The 21,445-nt window shown below is 37.0% G+C and overlaps 1 protein-coding gene across 2 annotated transcripts in view; it reads left to right on the plus strand.

Moving 5' to 3' along the window:
• Positions 1-21,445, plus strand: part of REV3L (REV3 like, DNA directed polymerase zeta catalytic subunit) — a 124,757-nt gene that overhangs the window by 50,462 nt on the left and 52,850 nt on the right. The window contains exons 4-10 of one of the 2 annotated variants that reach the window (XM_055714994.1): positions 1,267-1,427; positions 5,097-5,193; positions 16,420-16,514; positions 17,036-17,140; positions 18,102-18,186; positions 18,272-18,420; positions 18,704-18,832. In XM_055714994.1, the coding sequence (XP_055570969.1) occupies positions 1,267-1,427; positions 5,097-5,193; positions 16,420-16,514; positions 17,036-17,140; positions 18,102-18,186; positions 18,272-18,420; positions 18,704-18,832 (821 nt within the window). Of the gene's footprint in view, positions 1-1,266; positions 1,428-5,096; positions 5,194-16,419; positions 16,515-17,035; positions 17,141-18,101; positions 18,187-18,271; positions 18,421-18,703; positions 18,833-21,445 lie in introns of those variants that run through there. The other variant, XM_055714995.1, reaches the window with a different exon arrangement.

Below are 21,445 nucleotides of genomic sequence, written 5' to 3' on the forward strand. Positions count from 1 at the left end.
AAAATATAATTGCCTTTAGTAGTCTTGTATTAACTGTAATTCTTGAACACTTGAACAAATTTGCATCAGGTTACTTTTCCTGTAACTCTTAAGGAAAACAGTGTAGTACTCTCATATATTACGAAGTAGATTTTGCTAGTTTTTAAATTCTAGCACCCATTAAAATTCAAAATATACTTGGAAAACTGGATAGTTTTTGTTATTAGACAGTTTCTCTATTTCTCAATAGGGTAATGTTCTGTTAAATGAAAGTGCAGCTGATCTCAATCTTCCTGTCACACTAGTTGCAGTAAATTCAGGAATAAATAAGGAGGAATTATTTCTCAAGCATAAACTGAAATCCCTTGAGTGTGTAGTATTACCTGTCATAACCTATTTTTAAAGCTCTGCTATATGATCCTAAGATAGGATTGTCTGGGTTTTGTTCTAGACTAGTAAAATTTTGCATTATTTTAAATTTCTATCTTAAGGTAATCTATGTGCATGTATGACATGACAGTTCTTTCAGACTCCTCATGTTTGAATTACTTCTGTCCAAATAAGGACTGTAATTGCACTTAAATTATTTTCTTAATTTTTCTGTATAAAACTTTATTTTTTGAACCCAATTTAGTGCACTTAGATATGTTTAGTGCTTTTCTTTGATTTACAGATATATCCTGTTATTTTGAGATTTATCACACCAATTTGTAATTATCCAAATACCTGCAGTTATTTTTAAATGTGTGGATGTTTAAAAGAACAGGTTTGTCATGCTCCTAGGGAGGTATTAAAACGCAGCTTCTGTGTGTATACAGTATGCAACTTCAAATTCACGTAGGACATCATATATATATATATATTTATATATATATATAAAGGAGAACCAGAGAGACTTTCAAAGTTATTACTGCTGATAGGTCCATAGCTGCCACAGTTACTCTGTAGAAAGATTTCCATGGACTATAGTGTCTTTGGATCAGTTGGAGTACATGGTATGATGTTTTTTCAGGGGTGGGTGGGTTTTCTTTGGGTTTAGTTTTGGGTTTTTTCTTTTAAGCTGGAGGATTCACAGCTCATTTGTAATTAACACTCAAATATTGAATCATTATTAGCAGAAATAATTTTTGTGGGTTTGTTATTGTGAAAACAAAATTCTTGAGTTAAAAATCCAACTAAGGCAAAATTTAAGAAGTGTAAGTATTTTATAATTTGATAAAATCAAATATCAATATTGTTGTCCTGGAATATTTTTTTGTTTATATCCTAATTTGTCTTTATTTTTAGAGTATGTGAGCTTCTTCAAGGTGGAGCCATAATGAACAAACCATACCAGCCTCATGAAGCCCACATTCCCTACCTCCTTCAACTCTTTATAGACTACAACTTATATGGAATGAATTTAATAAACCTGGCTGCTGTGAAATTCAGAAAGGCAAGGAGAAAAAGTAAGGTGTTTATTTCTTAAGACCAAATAATTATTTTGAAGGCTAAAAATACCATTTTGAACAAAACATCACTAGCTGTCAGATTTTTGCCGCAGTTTGTGGCTGAATGGGTACGATGTGTTGCTTCCATATAGTTTGCTTTCTACGTCAAAAGAAAGTCTGCATGTAGCTTTCTATCATGTTTCCTTTTTGTGCCTGTGCATTTGGATTGAGCGAGAGTCTGCTTCCTGAAATGAGATGCTATATATCAAGAAACACATGTTCTGTCAGCAGTGCAGCTGTAACCATTTTCACAAGATGACCACACCTCTTTTCAAATCAGAAGATTTAAAATAGTTGATATTTAGTTGAAAAATCTATAGTTGAAAAATCTACGTGAAAGATGGCATGTTAATACTGTTGCTTTGGGTTTTTTTTTTAATTTTGGTTTTGATCGCTGTATCACTTGTAATTTTCTTTGATGCGATAGTGTCTTTACAAAATTATGGCTAATTGTTATGCTCTGCTAACAAATAATGTTTTTAATTAAAATGCTTGTGTTTGTACTAAGGTCATATGTTCTAAGGTGAAATTTGAAATATTAATGTCTCAGCAAAGGAGAATTTTAAATTTTCATTTTAAAAAGTTACTTTGACATTTTAAATGTACACACATAAAAATGAAGTTTGGCAAGAACATCCATAAAATTATCTAAATGCTTCAGTATGAAGGGGAGATAACAGTAGGAAAACCATAATGTCTTTGGTACTTAATATTTAGAAAAATAAGTATAGTTTGCCTAAATCATAATTGTTCTTACAGCTAAAGCAAGAATTGAAAAGAATGGTAAAGTATCTTTCTGTAAAGGCAGCAAGTAAGAATCATGCTGACTTTAATTTTGTCCCATTATTTTTATGCATGTATATTCAGACAGCAATCATCGAATCATTTAGGTTGGTAAAGACCCTTGAGATCATCAAGTCCAACCGTTAACCCAGGACTGTCAAGTTTATCACTAAACTGTTGCTAAATAATTAGTGCATGGTGTTTCATAACTGATTCTCATCTAAAGAAAAACACTTTTCATACGCAACAATAGGCCACACTTGCTGCTGTCAAAACTTCAGGAAGACAAAAGCTCAGCCATGGACAGAGGCCAATCCTTGCACAGCAGCCCTTAGAAGTGCCATCCATCCCTTCTAGGCTCAGACCTGTTGGAGTGGTGTAGAAGGCACAGCCTCTGCTTACGATTGACGCACTTACCTGCCTGTTCCACATATTCTATGTCTAGGGGGTATGCATTCATTTTAGTCAAGTGTAGTTTGTGTCATGCAGGGCAGGCGTACCATTGTTTCTTAGGTGGAGGTAAAGGTCTTTGCCTAAACATATGCAGCAAACGCTTTCCTTTCCTCACAGGTGACAACATAAAAATTGGTGTGGCAAGGAATAAAAAATTCAGTAATAGATCTGTTCCTAAACGGAAGTGAGCAGCCTCAGGAGCCTGTTTCCAGTGGTGTTTTTCTCACTGAGATAAGTAGACTGTTTTGAAGGCTGAGAGTTCAGCAGGCAAATTTGTAGTAGCAGGAAAGCTGCCTTCATCAGCCTGTATCCAGAAGATGTAATTCTTTTTTTCAAGTTCTTCTGTTTATGGACAGCGAGGAAGAAGGCTGCAAATTCATTCCTGTTTTGTATGCCACTGAAATGATTACAGAACTTTTATTTTCAGTAGTTCAATCTTTTTCTGTAACATGACTCTGAAAGACCTTGATGTGTCACTGCTACTGTCTTTAAAGACATGCCATGTCAAGAAAAGGGGAAGATAAGTGTCCTTAAATCTATCCCTGTGAGTAACTTTAAGTGAAGAAACAGACTGATACAGGAATATGAGCCTCAATTTTTAGAAGTATTTGAAAGTGGGGATCATAGGGAATAAGAGAAGGGGTAATGCACTGAAAGTATTCTGGTATGGTATTTGAAAGCCATATGATTTTTGAAAATACATACTATTACTTCACCAGTTGGCATATAATCTTGCATAGCTGTTGTAATGTATTTTCCTTTACAATATACAACTGTTCAGTCCTGTTTTGTCAACTTAGAATACAAGTTACAGATGAAAAATAACAAGATGTTTCCATAGTCAGCTTCCATTTTAATATGGAGAATTAGCTGATATGCCACACAGTAAAAACATGACTGTGTTTCTTCCTGGACTAGCCCTGCCAAGAAGCAAGCAGTCACTTTTGGACAGCACAGACACTAAGCTGTGCTAGCTTTGAGCTGGGTCTGTGCAAATGGGATCAGATATTTTGTATTGTCTTTCTGGAATCGCCTCCTTAGGCATGGCGGTTCATAGACCATCTTGATGCAGGGGTGGCTAAAAGTGAGGTAGCTCCTGCCTAAATACAATCATCATGTCTTTTCACCACACCGGAGTGCCACGTTTCCCATGCAAGTTTAGTGTCTGCATGCTGTGTTAGTGCGCCTGGGAGTCTGATGTAGGGGGCAGGGTTTGTAGAAACTAGTCTGGGTGCAGTAAAGTTGGATTGAAACACAATTAATTAAGCCTGCTGAATTTCTGTTGCTTCTGTTCGTAGTTTCTAAGGCACTTTTTGCGTGGTGTTTCCCAGTTGCTTCTGTACTATTGAGGGCTTTCTGCTACATGTGATACTCCCTATTCCTGCTATTCCAAGCGGTAGAATTCACATTGGCAAGACTCTGTTATGAGATTTACTGTAAAATTATAGAATAAAAATACACGTTCTAATAAATATTTATTTATTTATTGAAGGCACCTGACAATTGAATTGTTCAATTACTGTTTGCTGTTGCTGAAAGGTAAACATAATACAGGAAACCCTACTAGTGTGTGACACCAACATAGCTGAGAAAATTAAAGGCTCAAGCTGGTCTTTCACATAGAAGCAAGAGACTGAGTAATTTTCAAGGTCATCTGCCATTCTACCTCCCCCCAACTCCGCTCCTGGGCTTTTTTTTTTCTTGTGCAACATCCTGTGTATATTGTCTTTCCTTCCTCTGAGGAGTGAAGGTTCAGGAAGAGACCACAAGGGAGGTAGTAAATCTTCAGATGGGACTTCTCCAGCATGACTTCGGAGCACGCTTCCTTAAACTGAGACTCCTGAGCAAACTTAAAATGGTGTTTTCTTGATTTGTAGGTCAGACATCTGCCTTCATTGCAGGTTTGCACACACTGTTGTTGCTGCTGTATCTGGAATATATTGTGTATTCTTTCAGCTCACAGATAAGAAAGAGGAAAAGTGTGAAGTAGAATTTAGTGGGTTTTTTAGCTTCTAATTTCTATTAAGATCTGACCTGAGGACCCAGACACCTGGGAATTCTGAAGTTTGCATCAGACTCTGCATGATTTATTTTGAGACTTGCACAAATAGGAAAAGACTGAATTTAGGTTAAGATCTGACTAGAACACAGCAAGTGTAATTCTAATGTTAGTGTGTTGAGAATATATTTTTATATGTATCTATATGTTAGAAAGAAAGTTAAATCAGTTAAAATGATAGCATAGTTACTTTTTGAAGATGATGTGCGGTGCCATTCTTCAGAACCATTTGGACTGGTAGTATTAAATAATAAATGCAATTACATAATGATATGTGTAGGAAAATATTGCTGCATAAATGAAATAATTTCTCATTCTGTTTTTCTTTCTAGGTGATATATCAGGTGTCAATAAAAGTCATAGAATTCATTTGCCAGGAAATTCAAACAGCGTATCTTTCATTGAATGGGAAGAAGATGAAATACCAAGGTCAGCATGCCAAATCTTTTTTTGTACGCTGTATTTTCTTATATACATCAACTTGTATATACTACAGAGTTTCAGTCTTGCATTTAAAAGACCCTTACATGGTTTATATGCTAAAAAAAAAAAAAGTGCTGATGTAATACAGATTGTTACTTAGTTTCTCTGTATAGTTTTGGTTATCTTGACACTTTGTGGTATATGATTGTAAAAATCTAATTGGGATATAACACTAGGAAAATAAATGGCAAATTCATCTTTGTGGGTTTTGGAAGATACATTTCTAGCTAATGACTTCTGATGCAAAGCTGAGGAGGCTTAATAATTATAGACAATACTTACATATCAGTTCACAGATTCTGTTTTTGTAATCACCCTTAACTAACATGAATAGTGTGCTGTCAGAGTATTCCAATTCGTCCATTTCAAATAGTAACTACTTAAGTATCTCAGCTTAGAATTTTCATGTCAGTCTCCCATGTCTTCCTTTTTTCTAGACATTTCCTAGTCTACAGCTTGTAATTTGTAATAGCTCTACTTTTGTAAGCAAAGGAGTATATCTGGGGTGTTGGGATTTGTGGGGCCCAGGGAAGGGAGAGAGACAGTATCTGGTGCTACTTCAATTTACATAGTTTACCCATAGCAAGTTCAATCTTTCAGCTACTTTCTAATGTTTGACAGGTCCTGTAATTACTCTGTCATCTAGTAGTCTTCTCAGTCTTTGGATAGTTCCTGTCATTCTTCTCTGAATATTTTATCAGTCTTAATACGCCACACTACTTGCTAGCATTACACACTGGGAGCATTCACTTCCCCAGTAGTGCCTTAAACCATACTTCAGATTTTTCTAGTGTGCAAAAACTTGAGCCTGTGCAAGGTAGCATCTGGTTTTCTGATTCTACTATTCCTGCTTTAAGGAGGTTGTGAAACAACATTCAGCTGGTGGTTGTATTGTGATTTTACTTGTGATCTGTTTATATCCAGTTGTCCCTGGGCTATTTCTTCTCCTTTTTGGCTGCATACTTCGTTCATAGTCCTTTTCAACCTTTATTTGGCTCAGTTATTCAAGCCAAGTTACTTAACCTTTGGGGGTTTGGAACAGAGAAGTTAGACCAGAGTTGTCTGATGTTGCTTTACACAGGCCTGGGGAAGGCAGATAAAGAGAAAGCAGAATAGCACATCCTGGCTATCAAACCCAGAGAGGGATGAGCCCAGCATAGCGGGAGCCAAGGCACTCATCCTCATGGCTGTGCCCACAAGCCTTCTTTTCTCCTCCTTTCATATATTGTGTATATAGCCAGGGGTGCAGGACCTCACCTGTGCCAGTCCTTCTCCAGCTCTCATGCATGATCCAGCAGTGGGATGTTAGCAGTCACGGGGCAAATACCAAGCTTGTCTATTGCCCTAGCATTCATTCTCTGTACTTTGGCAGTAGGAGTTTCTTTCTTGAATGTAAAGCTGGAACACTACATAGCATACCAAATTCTCTGTAGCACCATATGCAATGATACTCGTAGTTCTCTCCCTGATACACTTCAGTCTCATTTACCGTGTCACTTTGACTTATAAACATTTTAGTATGTATTAGTACAAGATGTTTCTTCTCTTCTCTTTTTTTTTTTTTTTTTCCAAGTGATAATCTTCCATTTGGATTCCTTTTTAAGTTCATACAGGGTCACACATCCCATTTTTGTATTTTATCCTGTTTCTATTCTTTTACTAGTAAGTCAATCCTGTTCTCGTTTTATAATACTATGATCTGGTTATGTATCCAGTATGTCTACCAGTTTGCCTGATCAGCATATTTCATTAGTACACTCCTGCATTTCCTGCCAACAATAGTAATGAGATGTGAAGTAAACTCAGTCCCAGAAACTGGCTATATTCAGTTCTAAATAGTTCTAAATATATTCTAAATATATTGTATATTTATATATATTCTATAAATATAATATATTCTAAATATATTCTAGATTCAGGCCTATATTCAGTTCTACAAATTTTGTGTCAACCCTCAGTCTTTTTTATATAATCAAAAGGTATTCCACCTTAAGCCAGCTCTTAAAATGCTTTAGTAATTTAGGAAGTAGTTTACATCTCCTCCAAGTGAAATTATTTCCCATTTGATACTGCATCAAACTATCCCTTTATATAGAAAATGAATTATTTTATTAAATGTGTTCTGGCACACCATCTTCCACATGCTATAGGATGTACATGCCACTGCAAAGTAACAAATCTAAACTCATTTGTATTGCTGATTTTACTCTGTTCTGTACCTGCACAAAATTAATTCCCTGTTATAATTTGTCCTGAATTATTTATGGGAGGCATCAATTTAAAACAGTGTTCTAATAATCAAACCCATAACTGCAGTTTGTCCCACTTTCAGGTTACCTTCCTACTTTGTATTTTCTTTAAAATTATGAAAATTTGCATCTAGGTTGGTTTAATGGACCCATAATTGTCATGATCTACCTTGCTGAAGGTAACTCTGACCCAGATAGTATGAGAGATCTATCCAAGGAAACCCTTGTAACTGTTTCCTAAAATGATTGTGACTCCGATTTTTTTTCCATATGGCTTTTATTCTTGTAGTCTACAGTATTATTTGAAATCTGTAAATCTGCCCTTGGTCTTTTATTTCTGTCTTTCCTTAACAAAGTGTGTTCTGTATTCCAAACATTTAGTTTCTGTGTATGGCTATATCAACAGCTGTATTGATTTCTAGTTTCATGTGCAATACCAGCACAGTCCCCTCATTTCATTATCCAGTCTTGCGTTCAAGTTGAGATATTTAACTGTTTTGTGAGTTGTTTAGCAAAAAAATTTACTTACTGTATTTTACCATTTGACTATTTCCAGCAGTGTTTGGATATTCTCCTCTGTGTTAGTACTGAAATTCGAAATCTTAGTTGTCCTTTATGTCAGATATGAAGATCTCATAAATTTTTCCTTACCTTTCACCTATACACTTAAGCTGTTAGATCTTTCAAGAAAAAACGAAAGGGGAAAAAGACAGTCAAATGTTGTTTGAGACCACAAAATTTCTAGGCTGCCTTGTATTCTTACTCATTGGGATGCCTGTTTAGACTCATCACCCTTGGTTTTGGTGTACATTGAGAATAAATTTTAGAGATAGTCCAACGTGTATTTACCAAGTCCTTGCTGCAAGTGGCAGCTGACAAGTTCTCTGGTTTATCTAAGAGTGCAAGTGATTTGGCATTTCTTGACTTTGGAGTACAGTATATCAAGTGGTTGAAATCCGATGCTGGATGCCTGGTGATATGCAAAATATTATTCAGAAATTATGTATGTACCATTAGCAGCATTTTGCATGAGTAAATGCCAGTGGTGGTTTCCTGTTTCAAAAAACATTTGAGAACTATGACAAAGTTTCTTGGTGACTGAACTCACTCTTCTGTACTAGAGATAGCACCTTGCTGTTCTGCCACTTTTCCAGAACGGTATTTAACCCAGCTGTGTTCTGTCTTGTTCCTGGCAGATCTCCAAATTACTAACTTGCCACTATAATTAGCATACTGTTTCAAGCCAGGGAGAGTTCTTTAATTCTAGAGTGATTCTGTTATGAAATAGACAAATATCCAAAGCCACTAGTGCCCAGGAATCCCTGATGTTGTAAGGCTTTTAGGTATGATACTTGCCCGTGTTGTCAGACTGGAACCCTACAAAGCCCACTTTAAGATAGGCAGTAGTTGCCTGAGCCTGGCAGTGCTATCTGACAGTTTTGACAAGAGGAGTTCTTCACATGAGACACATTTATGTTGTCCCTCAGGTAGCTGACGATTAATGGTGAAACACTTCCATGAGTTCCGTTGAGAAAACTTCATGGTAAACACCAGGCTTGGAGCTATCTGGTGGTCAATTCTACCACTTGGACATGGTGTGTTAAAAGCAGAATGGGTGGCAGGATGCTTTTGAGAAACACTTCCTTTTTTAAATCCTAGATTTGCTGTTTAGCACTAGTTTATATGGAAATTGAGAGATCTGAAAAATAACACTATTGCACAGTATCAGTTACGTAACGTTACAGATTTTTACTAGGTCTTTGGCTGTCAATTGCTTTTCTTGCTTGTCAGGATGTACATGTTCTTATTTAGCCTTTTGATTCTTTATCAAATGTGTGTATTATTCAAGTCACTGGAACATTCTGCAAACACAAAGACATTTTTTCTTTCATGAACAGAATATGGAAAACTATTATGTAGAAGTTTAGAGTTCTTATCAGTGTAGTTGTGATATCTTTCAGATTCTGTGGGGTTAATTCTTTATCTACTGTCCTCAGTTTAACGTTATAAATACCTGAAACACGGTCATCACAGAACTTGTTTCTCTAGGCTGTCATTAATGTTGGTGAATTGAGATACTGACCTTGATGGCCATTCTTCAAGGTTTTTCAAGGCTTTGATCTAGCTAGCTGTATGTAGCGGGCACTTTTTTTAATTGTGTGTGGACTGTTGCTTTAATTCATTGCCTCAGCATCTGAGGAACCAAACCTTGGTACTTTCTTTGAGCCCAGATTTCATCCTACGTCATCATTGTCATAAATTACTATTGTTGTTGTTGTTATTATACCAGCAGATAGTGCCAACACGTTTTTAGTTTCTTCAATAATTGACTGTTCTCTCAGTGATTTATTTCGAGCTTTTTCTACAAAGGTACAATGGATTTGTATTGCAGCTCTTTAGCATAGTGTGCAGGTATAAAATGTAGTTTTAAATTAATTGGTTTGAGCATCTCAAGTAACTAAATGTGCAGCCTTGATTTATCTTGCTTCTTCGGAGAGTAAAGTTTTGTTCTCTTGTAGCTGGGTTGCTTCCATTCCTATGCCACCTCACTTAACCCTGCTTTTCATTTATCTATCTGTATTACAAGTTGTACCTTGTGAACAATTCTATGTTCCCTTTTTCAAAATGAAACCTAGATGTTATGAAAAGCTTTGGCTAGGACTTTCTAAGTTGTCTTTTCTAACCTTGTTCTAATACAGATACTCTCAAATCATGGTTTTGGCATTGCATAAAACTCTTTTTTCTTGGCAAAACCGATGCATGTGGTGTGAGGCAAGTGGTTAGTCCATTGTATAGGGCAGTCTGTGTCAAACAGACCACTTCTGAGTGTCTTCCAAGGCATAACAACTGCTAATGACCTGAAGCAGTTCATATTTTCAGCTAACTACAGGTAGGAAACTGGACATGTTCTGACTTCTTCATGCTGTCTTCTCACCTGCTAATTGCAGCACTGTAGCTGCTCAGGAAGTGTGGCTTGATGTAAGAGACTGGGAGATACAGTTGCTTCGTATATTTTCCTGATGTTATATGCATGTTCGTTTTAGGTGAGCAAGACTAGCAAACCCAACAGCTGACCAAACTATTGGCAGTACTCAGATGAAATAGTTCTCAAAGCAGCACGTAATCATGTTAAATAACTGTAATTCAGGGCAGTTGGTACTCCTTCCTCTCCCCCAGACATTTTTGCTTTAATCAGAGTGAATCAAAACGTTAGAAGGGCTAGTTAAAGCTGCTCTGCTTTTGTATGTCCTTTGAGGTTTTTCCTGAAGTGGGAACAAATGGCTCCTTGGCCTTTATGGCTTACTGGATGTTGCAGAAGCTTGTACTGTTACTGCCCTGACTTCTGCTAGTGCAAGTGTCTTGCGGTTCACCTTGACAAGGATGTTAAATGCCAAGTTAATGACCTGGTTGTATGGAGGAGACATTTGAAAATCTTACTGCACATGTCAGTTGTCTTTATTAGCCTCCATATCAGTCTGTTCTGACTGCCAGCCCTGCCTTAATCCTGAAAACATTAATGAGAGCTATGATGGTAAACCCTGAATTTGTTTCAAAAAGGGGCTCTTGTTAGCTCAGTGTTTTTAATTTGAATAATATGCCAGGTTAATTGAAATACTGTAGGTTTTAACAGAAAGATGCCTTATATCTGTTCGATTTAGAGCTTGGGCAAAATGAGCTTTTCTGCTTCTAATCACCCAAATGGTGTGAATCTTGGTGAGTTGCAGATGAAGAACATGCTTCATATTAATATTATTATGGGAAAAGACTTAAGTTACAGTGACAACTACCAGTTTGTTTTGAATTCAGCCGTGTTGTATTTACTGTTATTTTTAGAGGATAAATCCATATTAGAATCTCTTACACATAAGAAATCTCATTATTTGGAAAGCTCCTGGCCAACTGAGTCTGTTATGGACCAGTTCTCAAGACAAACCACTGGCCACACCCTTCATGGAGATGTGGAAAACCAAGACATGGGTTTTTTTTTGACAAAATGTGCTAACTATTTAAAGGGAAAAGAACAGAAAGCTGTCTCTTTGTCAGGGGAAAGCCAAATGTTTTGGTTAGTGGTTTTAGTCATCAAACAGACTCTTCAGAAATAGGTCACTAACACTGAAAACTATAGTTTTACAACTTTTCAAGAATTTTTTCTTTCTTTCTTTCTTTCTTTCTTCCCTAGCGCCCCCCCCCCCCCCCTTTTTTTTTTAATTGGATTCTTTTTAAAGGGGAAGGTAGTGAAAATAGAAAGCTCAGAGTTTTGCTGTTGTTTCTAACAAACAAGTCAGAAACAAATCTTGACCAGATTTTTTTGGTCCTTTACATGTGCCATTTGGCAAAGGAAAGCATTGATATGGAAAACTCTTCTGGTATCAGTGACCATTGTGTGTTATGATCCCTTTTCACTTGTTCCCAGAAACACTTTAGTTTCATGAAGGGAACGGAACATTTTTGGGACCTCCTCCCTTGTTCTTGTTTCCCAGTGATCTTGCAGTTCGTTCTTATTATGTGATCAAAATGCAAGTTTCAGCTTGCCTGCAGTTCCTGTCACCCACCATGCAGGCAGGCTCTGCTTGAATGCTTTGATGAATACAAGCACCCAAAGTGCTTGACATGAAAACTGTGCATTCTTATCGTATTATGGACTTGGTTTTCAGCTGATGGCGTGACTGGGAACGGAGGGGGAAGTGATGGCAATGGATTGTCCTTGAAGTGTGCATTAGGGCACAGGCAGTCTTCTGTTAAAAGGCTGAGCTGCTTTAGTTTAGGAGTTCCGTGATCAGCTCTTTTAATTCTCACAATAACTCTGAAACAGGGCTGCTGACTCAGGGGATTAGTAATCATATATTAATGTATAGCATCTTACAGTCATTAATGAATTCTACATAAGTGCTTCACAGCTTCTACCCGACTACTTTTGGATGTTTAGAATAAATAAATATCCTGCTCTGCCTTCTTTTTCTGTAACAGAGTGAAACATTTGCATACAGAGTGAAAAATACATTTACTGTATTAATACAGCCACAAAATGTGACATCACAAATTTTAAAAATAAGGCTGCCAAGTAATTATTCTGTAAACTTTTTTTCTTTGCTTTTAAACTATATGCTTTTGAAATGTTAAGTGTCAAGCAGTTTCTAAAATTGACTTTCAGGATGCCTATTCCTTTTTTCTTATTCCTTACTCCATTAAATATCCAATTGCTGAGATTTCTGGTTTGTTTCTCAGCTTCATATTATGTATAATGCAAAATTTTACTTTAGAATAAAATTCCACTATTATAATGCAGTACAAGAGGAGAGAAAGATGACTCTTGAAAGCTGAATCTGCTGTAAAGAGGTTGAAATTACCACAGTAAACCCTATCAGCCTTACATAGGGGAATATTGCTTTCTTACCCTAGAAGTCAAGTTAAGCATTAGCTGAGCAACTGAACTAGTAATACAAACTGAACTTTGCATTACTTTGATATATAGAAAGAGACAATGACCAAATAGCTAGATCTTTCAGTCCTCTCTGTCTTTTCCCTCGTAAGTGCCAGTAAATAGATGTTCTAGGACTGGTTTAATTCCTGCTTACATTTCTAACACTGTTTCCATCTTGTCCAGTTCTTTATCCAAACAGTTAAGCTAAGAAATTATAAGTTTACCGGAGTTTTTAATCTCTGCTGGAGATTTTAAAAAAAAAAAAAAAAAAAAAAAAAAAAGGTAACTTCAATCTTTTATGGTTAAAAATAATTTTCTGATTGCCTTGTAAGGTCTCAGTGTTCTTTCTAGCAATGCACAAAGCTATTTCTGCATTACGCAAAATGCAGTTGGTACTTCAGTTGACTGACAATACTTCTTCATAGGTGGACAAATAGATGCAGGTGTAATGAAGTAGTTACAGCTAACAATTCCAGTTTTCTCTGTGCATGATAGTGACACCTAACAGTCTTATAAAGCAAAGTATTTGTTTGCCAGTGCCTTTCTTAATCTTTACGAAGTTCATAATTCTTACTTTTTAATCACAAATGAATGGGTTTGGTATCTTAAAATAAGTCATATGGTACATTGATACACTTCTCCATTCTACTGACAGAACTGGGCAGCAGTCAATAAAAGCTCACATTGTTGTAGTTTGTAATGCTCCTAATTTGTTGCGTTTGTGTTCCTGTCATCTGTCTGTGTCTCTGTCCCCCCTGCCCCTTTCTTCTTTTGAAGATAATATCTCAGCCTTTCCTCTTGGGCAGTAGAACCTCAGTTTGTGGAGGAAAAGGTTGTTCAAAATTTTGGGGGAAGCAAGGAAAGCTTGGGTCAGGAGGAACTGAGATGGGAGAAATTTTGCACCTGTTTAGAAGTATTCCTTTGTTTTGTACTTCAATTACAGCATGGACTTTTTGCATGGGCTGAGTAGCTCAGCAGTTCTGGTGAGGTGGTAAAGAAGCAGACAGCTGAAGCTGCCAAGCTGCCATGAGAGCAGCCCTTCACCTTAAGTTTGGGTTTGGGCTGTTTAAGCCAGTTTGATTTCTGCAGTGCATTTGAGAGAACCTCTTGATCTTCTGCTGTTTCAAAGTCAGGCAAAAAATTTTAGAGATTTCTTGCAGGAGGCATCCAGGCAGTTGTAATTAGCTGTCTACTGAGCAAATCTACATGCTTTGCCCATAGATAACCCTTTTAAGGAAGAGCATGTGTCTGAACTAGCTTCAGTCCTAACTTCATGTAGTATATAGTTTGCTGATAGTCTATACCATAGACCTCTTCAAAAGGACTTTAGAAGTAAACATTTTTTGTTTTCTAGAATACTGCAGATTGGGAATGTGATGGAGTCAGTTTTGGGGTTTTTTTCTTGGCATGCTATCTTATCTCTTTATAATAAATACAATGCCCTGAAGATATTTTTGTGGCAGAGTTCCCTGATGTTTTCTGAGAAGTCATTAGATTTTTGCTCTTACGTACAAGCATAGAATAGTTTGGGTTGGGAGGGACCTTTAAAAGTCTTCTAGTCCAACCCACCTGCAATAAGCAGGGACATCTTCAGCTGGATCAGGTTGCTCAGAGCCCCATCCAACCTGGCCCTGAATGTTTCCAGGAATGGGGCATCTACCAGCTTTCTGGGCAACCTGTTCTAGTGTTTCACCACCCTCATTGTGAAAAATTTCTTCCTTGTATCTAGTCTAAATCTACCCTCTACTTTAAAACCATTACCCATTGTGCTGTCCCTACAGGCTCTACTAAACTGTTTGTCCTCACCTTTCTTATAAGCCCCCTTTTAAATACTGAAAAGCCGCTATAAGGTCTTCCTGGAGCCTTCTCTTCTTCAGGCTGAACAACCCCAACTCTCTCAGCCTTTCCTCACAGGAGAGCTGTTCCATCCATCTGATCATTTTTTTGTCCCTTCTCTGGACCCACTCTGACAGGTCCATGACTTCCCTGTGCTGAAGACTCCAGAGCTGAACGCAGTACTCCAGGTGGTGTCTCACCAGAGCAGAGGGCCAGAATCACCTCCCTGGACCTGCTGGCCATGCTTCTTGTGATGCTGCCCAGGATATGGTTGGCTTTCTTGGGCTGTGAGCACACATTGCTGGCTCATGTCCAGCGTTCCGTCCACCGGTACCCCCAAGTCCTTCTCTGCAGGGCTGCTCTCAGTCCTTTCAGTCCCCCATCTGTATTGATACCAGGGGTTGCCCCAACCCATGTGCAGGACCTTGCACTTGGCTTTATTGAACCTCATGAGGTTCATATGGGCTTAATTCTTGAGCTTGCCCATGTCCCTCTGGATGGCATCCCATCCCTCAGGCATGTCAGCCACATCACTCAGCTTGGTGTTGTCCGCAACATAAATTAAGCAGTTTAATTCTACATTTCTTTCAGATTTCATATTTCTAGGTATTAAATACTTAATTTTCAAAGATAATGTTGGGGATACTCACCTTTCAATTACATAATCTACTACCACCTTGCGCTGTAGTGACTTTATTCAAAGCTTATAGAGACCACTGACTATTCATGAATTACATCTTAGATTCTATGCAGAAATTTTTGAGGCTGTGTATGTGTCAGGGAATGTAGGAATACAAGTAAATGTTGTAAGTCACCAGTTAATCAACCTAGACAAAGGGTTCTGAAGAACAGCATTATTTTAACCATAGGGATCTTTGTGTTTCCCTAATTTTTTAAAGAGTAAACAGACTTCCACATAAACCTGGGAGAAGGTTTCTCTTTCTTAGCTTACTCCATGGACTCAGTTCACTGACAGCAACAGGTGGAAGGCTGCTGACCTTAGCAGATCTGAAAAGACACAGCAGGAAAATGATCAGATCATTATACAACAAGCTTGAATTTGTTTCTACAATTTTAAGTCTTAACCAAGCCAGTTATCCTTAGTTCTGCATGTGTTTGGGATGCTAATACTCTATTTAAACTCATTAGGTTACCCCAAGACCCCTAAATAAATGTTAAAAAAAATCTGAAAAATAAAACATTTTTTGCTTTAAATCCCTTTAGTTGGAAATGTTAAACTGTTTTGCATTGCTGCAAATAAGAGAAAAATTCTTGCCACTGTGTTTTCTGGGCACAAGGTTGTGCGAACGTAGATGATCCTATTGACTGAAAGTTCTGTAGTGCATTTCATCTTGTATTTGGGGAGGAGAACATTGTTGTAACTGCTGTAGTATTTGGAGTTGTTCACTGCTTCTTTCTCTTCTTCCTACAAAAGAAAAAGTTCATCCCTTTAAGTTGAAGATAGAAATTTCTCATCTAATTATATCTGAATATGACTATTAATTTAAGAACTTGCAGGTGAGGATGAGAACTGGTGATTCTGTATTTAGGTACTCATCCCCATTCCACTTGATCAGAATCTAGCCCAGTTAGAAAACAGTGATGATGCATATTTCAAAAGCAACTTATTGATAACATTAACCTGTGGTATTTATGTTGTCACAGCTCTTTAATGTTGAAAGGTGTTGAGCCACAAAGTACCTGTGAATTGGAGGTGGATGCAGTAGCTGCTGATATTTTAAATCAACTGGATATTGAAGGTGACATGTTAATAATTTTCCATAGAAAACATTTTAGGACAGGAGCTATATTGTCAGCTTTTTAAGGCTCAGCTTAGTTAAGTCACAATCCAGATTTCAGTGTTAATGAACTGTTGATCTAAGAATTCATGGAGTTTAAAAAAAAATAAAAATCATTAACTCTGAAAGAAAACAGCTTGTAAGAATAGTGTATTGTCAGAGCAATAGAAAGAGATTTTTGTTAATGCATAGCAGAAGGTTTCAGATCTGTAAGGAGAGTAAGTGAAATATGAACATCAAGTATGAGTGTGTATGTGCATACATCTATACATACACCACATGTTTGATGAGAAGACCAGCAAAAGAAATAGGAGAGTTAGAAAACTAAGGTGTAACTTTTACATAACACTGAATCCTAGAGTAAGGCAAGAATTGCAGTTAAAAAACTAACAGGTTAGAATGACAAAAGAGGTGAAGAAGAATGTCAGAATCTAATTCATCACACTGATGGACTTCCCTTCATGTATTACTGTATATTTCAGCCCAGATTGGCAGGAACCCTGGTTTACAAGCTATATGGGAAGATGAAAAGCAGCGACGGAGACAGAAATGTGAATCTTCTCAGATTAAGCCACCTGAGTCACAAGGTAAAAAAAAAAAATTAAAAACTGCATCTGTTTATCAAAAACTTCGAATAAGAAGTAAGCAGGAGGTAGAATTTAAATCAGTGTATCAATTTTGAGGGCTTTTTAGATATACTGTTTTGTCAGTTCCAAGCTTACTGGTTGCCCAGTATGTGTATTCCAATTTTAAAAGCAAGATACATAACCTTGTGTAAATACATTATGATTCAGCTAGCTGCAAAGCATTCTGGGCAGAATTGAATGATAATGAGAGTTAAGATTGCATGGTTTATGATGGAAAACATTTAAGTGTTTAAATACTGACAAAATTAAATGCCTTATCCTGAAGCTTTCCATGGCAGTTTATGCACAAGGGCAGTTCCTTAGAATTTCTGTGGAATTATAGCTAAGGTGATGTTAGCTGAAAATTCTAAAAGGATGGACAAATCCCTGTATTTTGATGTAAAATTCATTACACAGGGAAGACTGTGCTCTGCAAATTAATTGCATAATGAACAGAGTTATTTTCTGCAAATCTAGGCCATTTCTTTTAAAATATGAATTATATTTGGCAAGTAAGCCAGAGGGTTGCAAGAAGGAAGGAGGCAGGTTCCCAACAAAGGCTGACTTTCTGACTGTGGGTTTTTTTCCTGCGTTTCTGTGTAATATTATTCAGGCAGCATAAACCAGACTTTTCAAAATTGTTCACTGATTGTTCTTTTCCTGGATGCTCACCTTGGTGTAATTGCGACATGATTTTTAAATGCTGTTGATACTCGCAGTTGCAAATTGTATCAATGAGAGTATGTGAAGTATTTTAAAGTGTTTAAATACACTTGAAAAATCAACCCTTCAACTTGGCACTTAAAATTAATGGACACTTCAACTTTGAGCCTTTTCCTAACAGAATTAGTAATTTTAGTTGCTCTCTGTGTTAGAGTGGTCAAAGTAAAACTGAATAATAAATATTTTTCAAATTTTAAAGACCGTGGATTTATGCCAGCAACAGAGAGTGAAAAGTTTTTTCAGAAGAGACTTAAAGAAATCCTCAAGCAAAATGACTTCTCTGTGTAAGTGTTTAGCCATTTGCCATAAAGTATAGTATTCTATGCAAACTGTAAATATGCATTTAAAAATTGGTTTTCAATTAACTAGAACGTTGTCAGGATCAGTGGACTACAGTAATGGATCAGAGGAGTTCTCTGCTGAGCTAACACTACATTCTGAGGTACTTTCTCCTGAAGCCTTTCAGTGTACGCCAGCTAATATGGTAGAAGTGCATAAAGATAAAAAGATTAACAAAGGTGAGTATTCTTAATAGCATAATTGTTTAGGCATAAATCTGTGTCATGCTTTGGCTGTTTATACGATAAGCAAAGTAAGCCAGGGAAGCTCTGTCAGTTATGAAAAAATTAAGAATAGCTTTGCTTTTGTTTTCGTTGTTCTTAGAGTAAGCGTTTTTAAAATTGCCATAGCAAATAATGGAAACAAATAGTAAAATCCATTTTAATGTGGCTTGCTTTCATAATATGTTGATGTCTTCGACTCTGAAGTTTTATCTTTTCTCTCTCTGTTGTTCTTTTAAAGAATCCAATAGGACGCATACTGATAAAGAAGAGGAAGCACTTATTAATGAAGAAGCAATTTTAAACATTGTGGAGAATAGTCAGAGCTTTCAGCCTTTGTCTCAAAGACTGAATCAGACTACAGTTTTCAGTGAGTGTGACTTTTCTTCCAGGCTATTTTATTGTTCCACAGTCTTTGTTGTGTTCACTTACCTTACCAGTCATGAAAGAAAGTAAGTAGTTTACCTCAGGGAGTTTGTCAAGCAGATTGAAACTTACACACCACACACACACCCTACCACCAATAAAAAAACACCTTATATTTTCTAAAAATGTCACCAGGACAGTGTATTTTTGAAGATTACTGTGATTTACTGGTTCACTAAGCCTGTCCTTTTGCCAGGTCAGCTCAATGCAATCTCTTACATGTATTGCTCTTCCTTACGCTCCTAGGGTTATGGGACTAAAACTATCAGAATAAAGCAGATTTTGACTGCCTATCTATTGTATTCTTGCAGTTACTGCATCTTTCTCACAGTTAAGGTAGAGAACATGCTCATGAGCTGTCTTTAGAAGCTCTGCTGTCTGGAGATACTGAGGGACAGTAGACTGATAATGAGAGGCAAGTTGCAACAGAGCATTTCCCAAAATTCATGAATACAAACCAATGGCTGAAGGCAAAGAAGCAAGAAGTGAAACATTAAAGAGTGGGAGCGAAACCATGACAGCAAACAAATGTGAATGGCACAAGGGGGGAAACAATAAAATAACACAGCAAAGGAATTTGTATGAAAAAATACTTCAGGTAGAAATAACTCAAATACTCTAGAGGAGATGAAAAGCACGTAGTTCATGCTAACTCTCTATACATTCTTATGTAAACTTAAGGTATAATGTTAACATGCACTACAGTTGATACTACAAGGTCGGGGAGGGGAGCGGACAGGTATCTAAGACCCATAGCTTCCAGTGCTTTGATACATACGTGGTGTGGATATGTGCCAGGGGCAACAAGATACAATGTGGGCAACAATATAAGTCTATGGGTAATATAATATACCACAGTATACAGTCTTCACGTGCAAAGAGAGGAGGAGCGGATAGAGTGAGATTAGGACTACTTTTCAGTGCTGTTTTATTTTGCAGAAAGTAGGTGAGGTTTTGTTTATGAAAGTTTATAGGCAGGGATTTGGATTTATAGAAAGAACTATAAGTAAGGAAGTGATGTGGGAGTTGGTAGACGTGAGCATTGGTTTTTTTTTGGTTGGTTTTTTTTTTTGAGTGAGAAGTTTGTGCCAAGAGGGTGAGAACTGGCTAAAATAATGTATAGAGTATGTTTTATGATTATGAATTTGAATTGCTCAGTCAAATAGGAGTGATGAAATGGACTGTTTTTTTCCAGTGGCTAGGAATCAAATGGAGATTTTATGATTTTCTGTTGTTTTCTTCTCATTTTTGTTTTTCCTTTTTTTTTTTTTTTTTTTTTTTTTTTTTCCTCCCCAGTCTCCTTGTTTTTACCATGGGGTTACTAATTGCTGATGTCTTGTGTGACCATGAGTAACAAGCTGCATCTTTTGGTTTCTTACACTCTTTCGTAGCATGGACTAGTCTTTAATATGCCTTTGTGGAATTGTAGTGTCACAGGGACTGTGAAGCACACTGCTTCTGCTACTGTTGTGAAGTACACAATAAGGTTTATATTAATGGGAAGTAAAGGCTGGAGTTTAATGATGGACCTCACAAGGGGCAAAGGAGCCAAGAACAGAAAGAGCAACTGAAAGTGGGTTAATTCAGAACTCTGGCAAAGGGGATGGTTTCCATTCTAAATGGTTGCATGGTATCTTGTGAAGCCTTTGTAAAATACAGAAAATGCCTTCCTCATCAATGTTGAGACGTATTTTATATGATTCTCAGGATCATTGTAAATCATATGATATTTCCTGAGGAAGGAGAGTAGAGATTGTAGTTCTTCAGCCAGAGGAGAAGGAGAGAGAGAAGTAACAAAGATGCCTGGTAGACTGGAGATCATAAATTGGTTATGAGGTCAGATGAAAGGTAAGCAGGAGGAGAGTGAGAAAAAATTATGACTTGAAGGGTGTTTAAGAAATCCAAGTAAAGAATGAGAAGGCAAGTGCATGAGTTAGTGTAAGCTTGGGTCAAATAAAAATTAAAATTTAAAGTAGGAATGAAATCAGGTAAAATTTCAGTGTTTAGAGGAACCTAGGAAGAGAATAGGTTGCAGTGGAAAGGGAGATGAAGTTAAGTGTTACAGTAAAGGACAGAGGGAAGGAAGAACTGGTTGCTCAAATTAGCATCACCTTTCATGAGATGCAGCAATTGAAAGTCTTCCAAGTGACACAGAGAGAAGTGCCCAATAAAGTTAATGCAGCCATTGAAATGGTGAGAGCAAGAGAAGCAGTGATGCTTCAGAAGCTGGCACTCATGCTGAAACAAAAGGGGAGAGTGAAGCTTTACTGAATGTGAGGAGGTAATAGGAGGATGTGGAGAGAGAGGGAAGTGCTTCCAATAAATCTGTAATCAAAAGAGGAAGGCAAAAATAAAAAAAGGCCATTGATATTCTAGATAAAGAGCTAGAAAAGATAGCAAATCATAAAACTTGAAAAAATAAGATACGAAAAGAGCTTTGTGTCTGTAGCCTGCCTTGCTTTTAGACAGTAACAAACTAGTAGATTTTAAAAAGTTGAGGGGTTTTTTGGTTTTGTATTTAATGATAGACTATAGTCTACACAAAAACTAGTCATTT

The sequence above is a fragment of the Falco cherrug genome, chromosome 6 (assembly GCF_023634085.1).
Source record: "Falco cherrug isolate bFalChe1 chromosome 6, bFalChe1.pri, whole genome shotgun sequence".
Lineage (NCBI taxonomy): Eukaryota > Metazoa > Chordata > Aves > Falconiformes > Falconidae > Falco > Falco cherrug.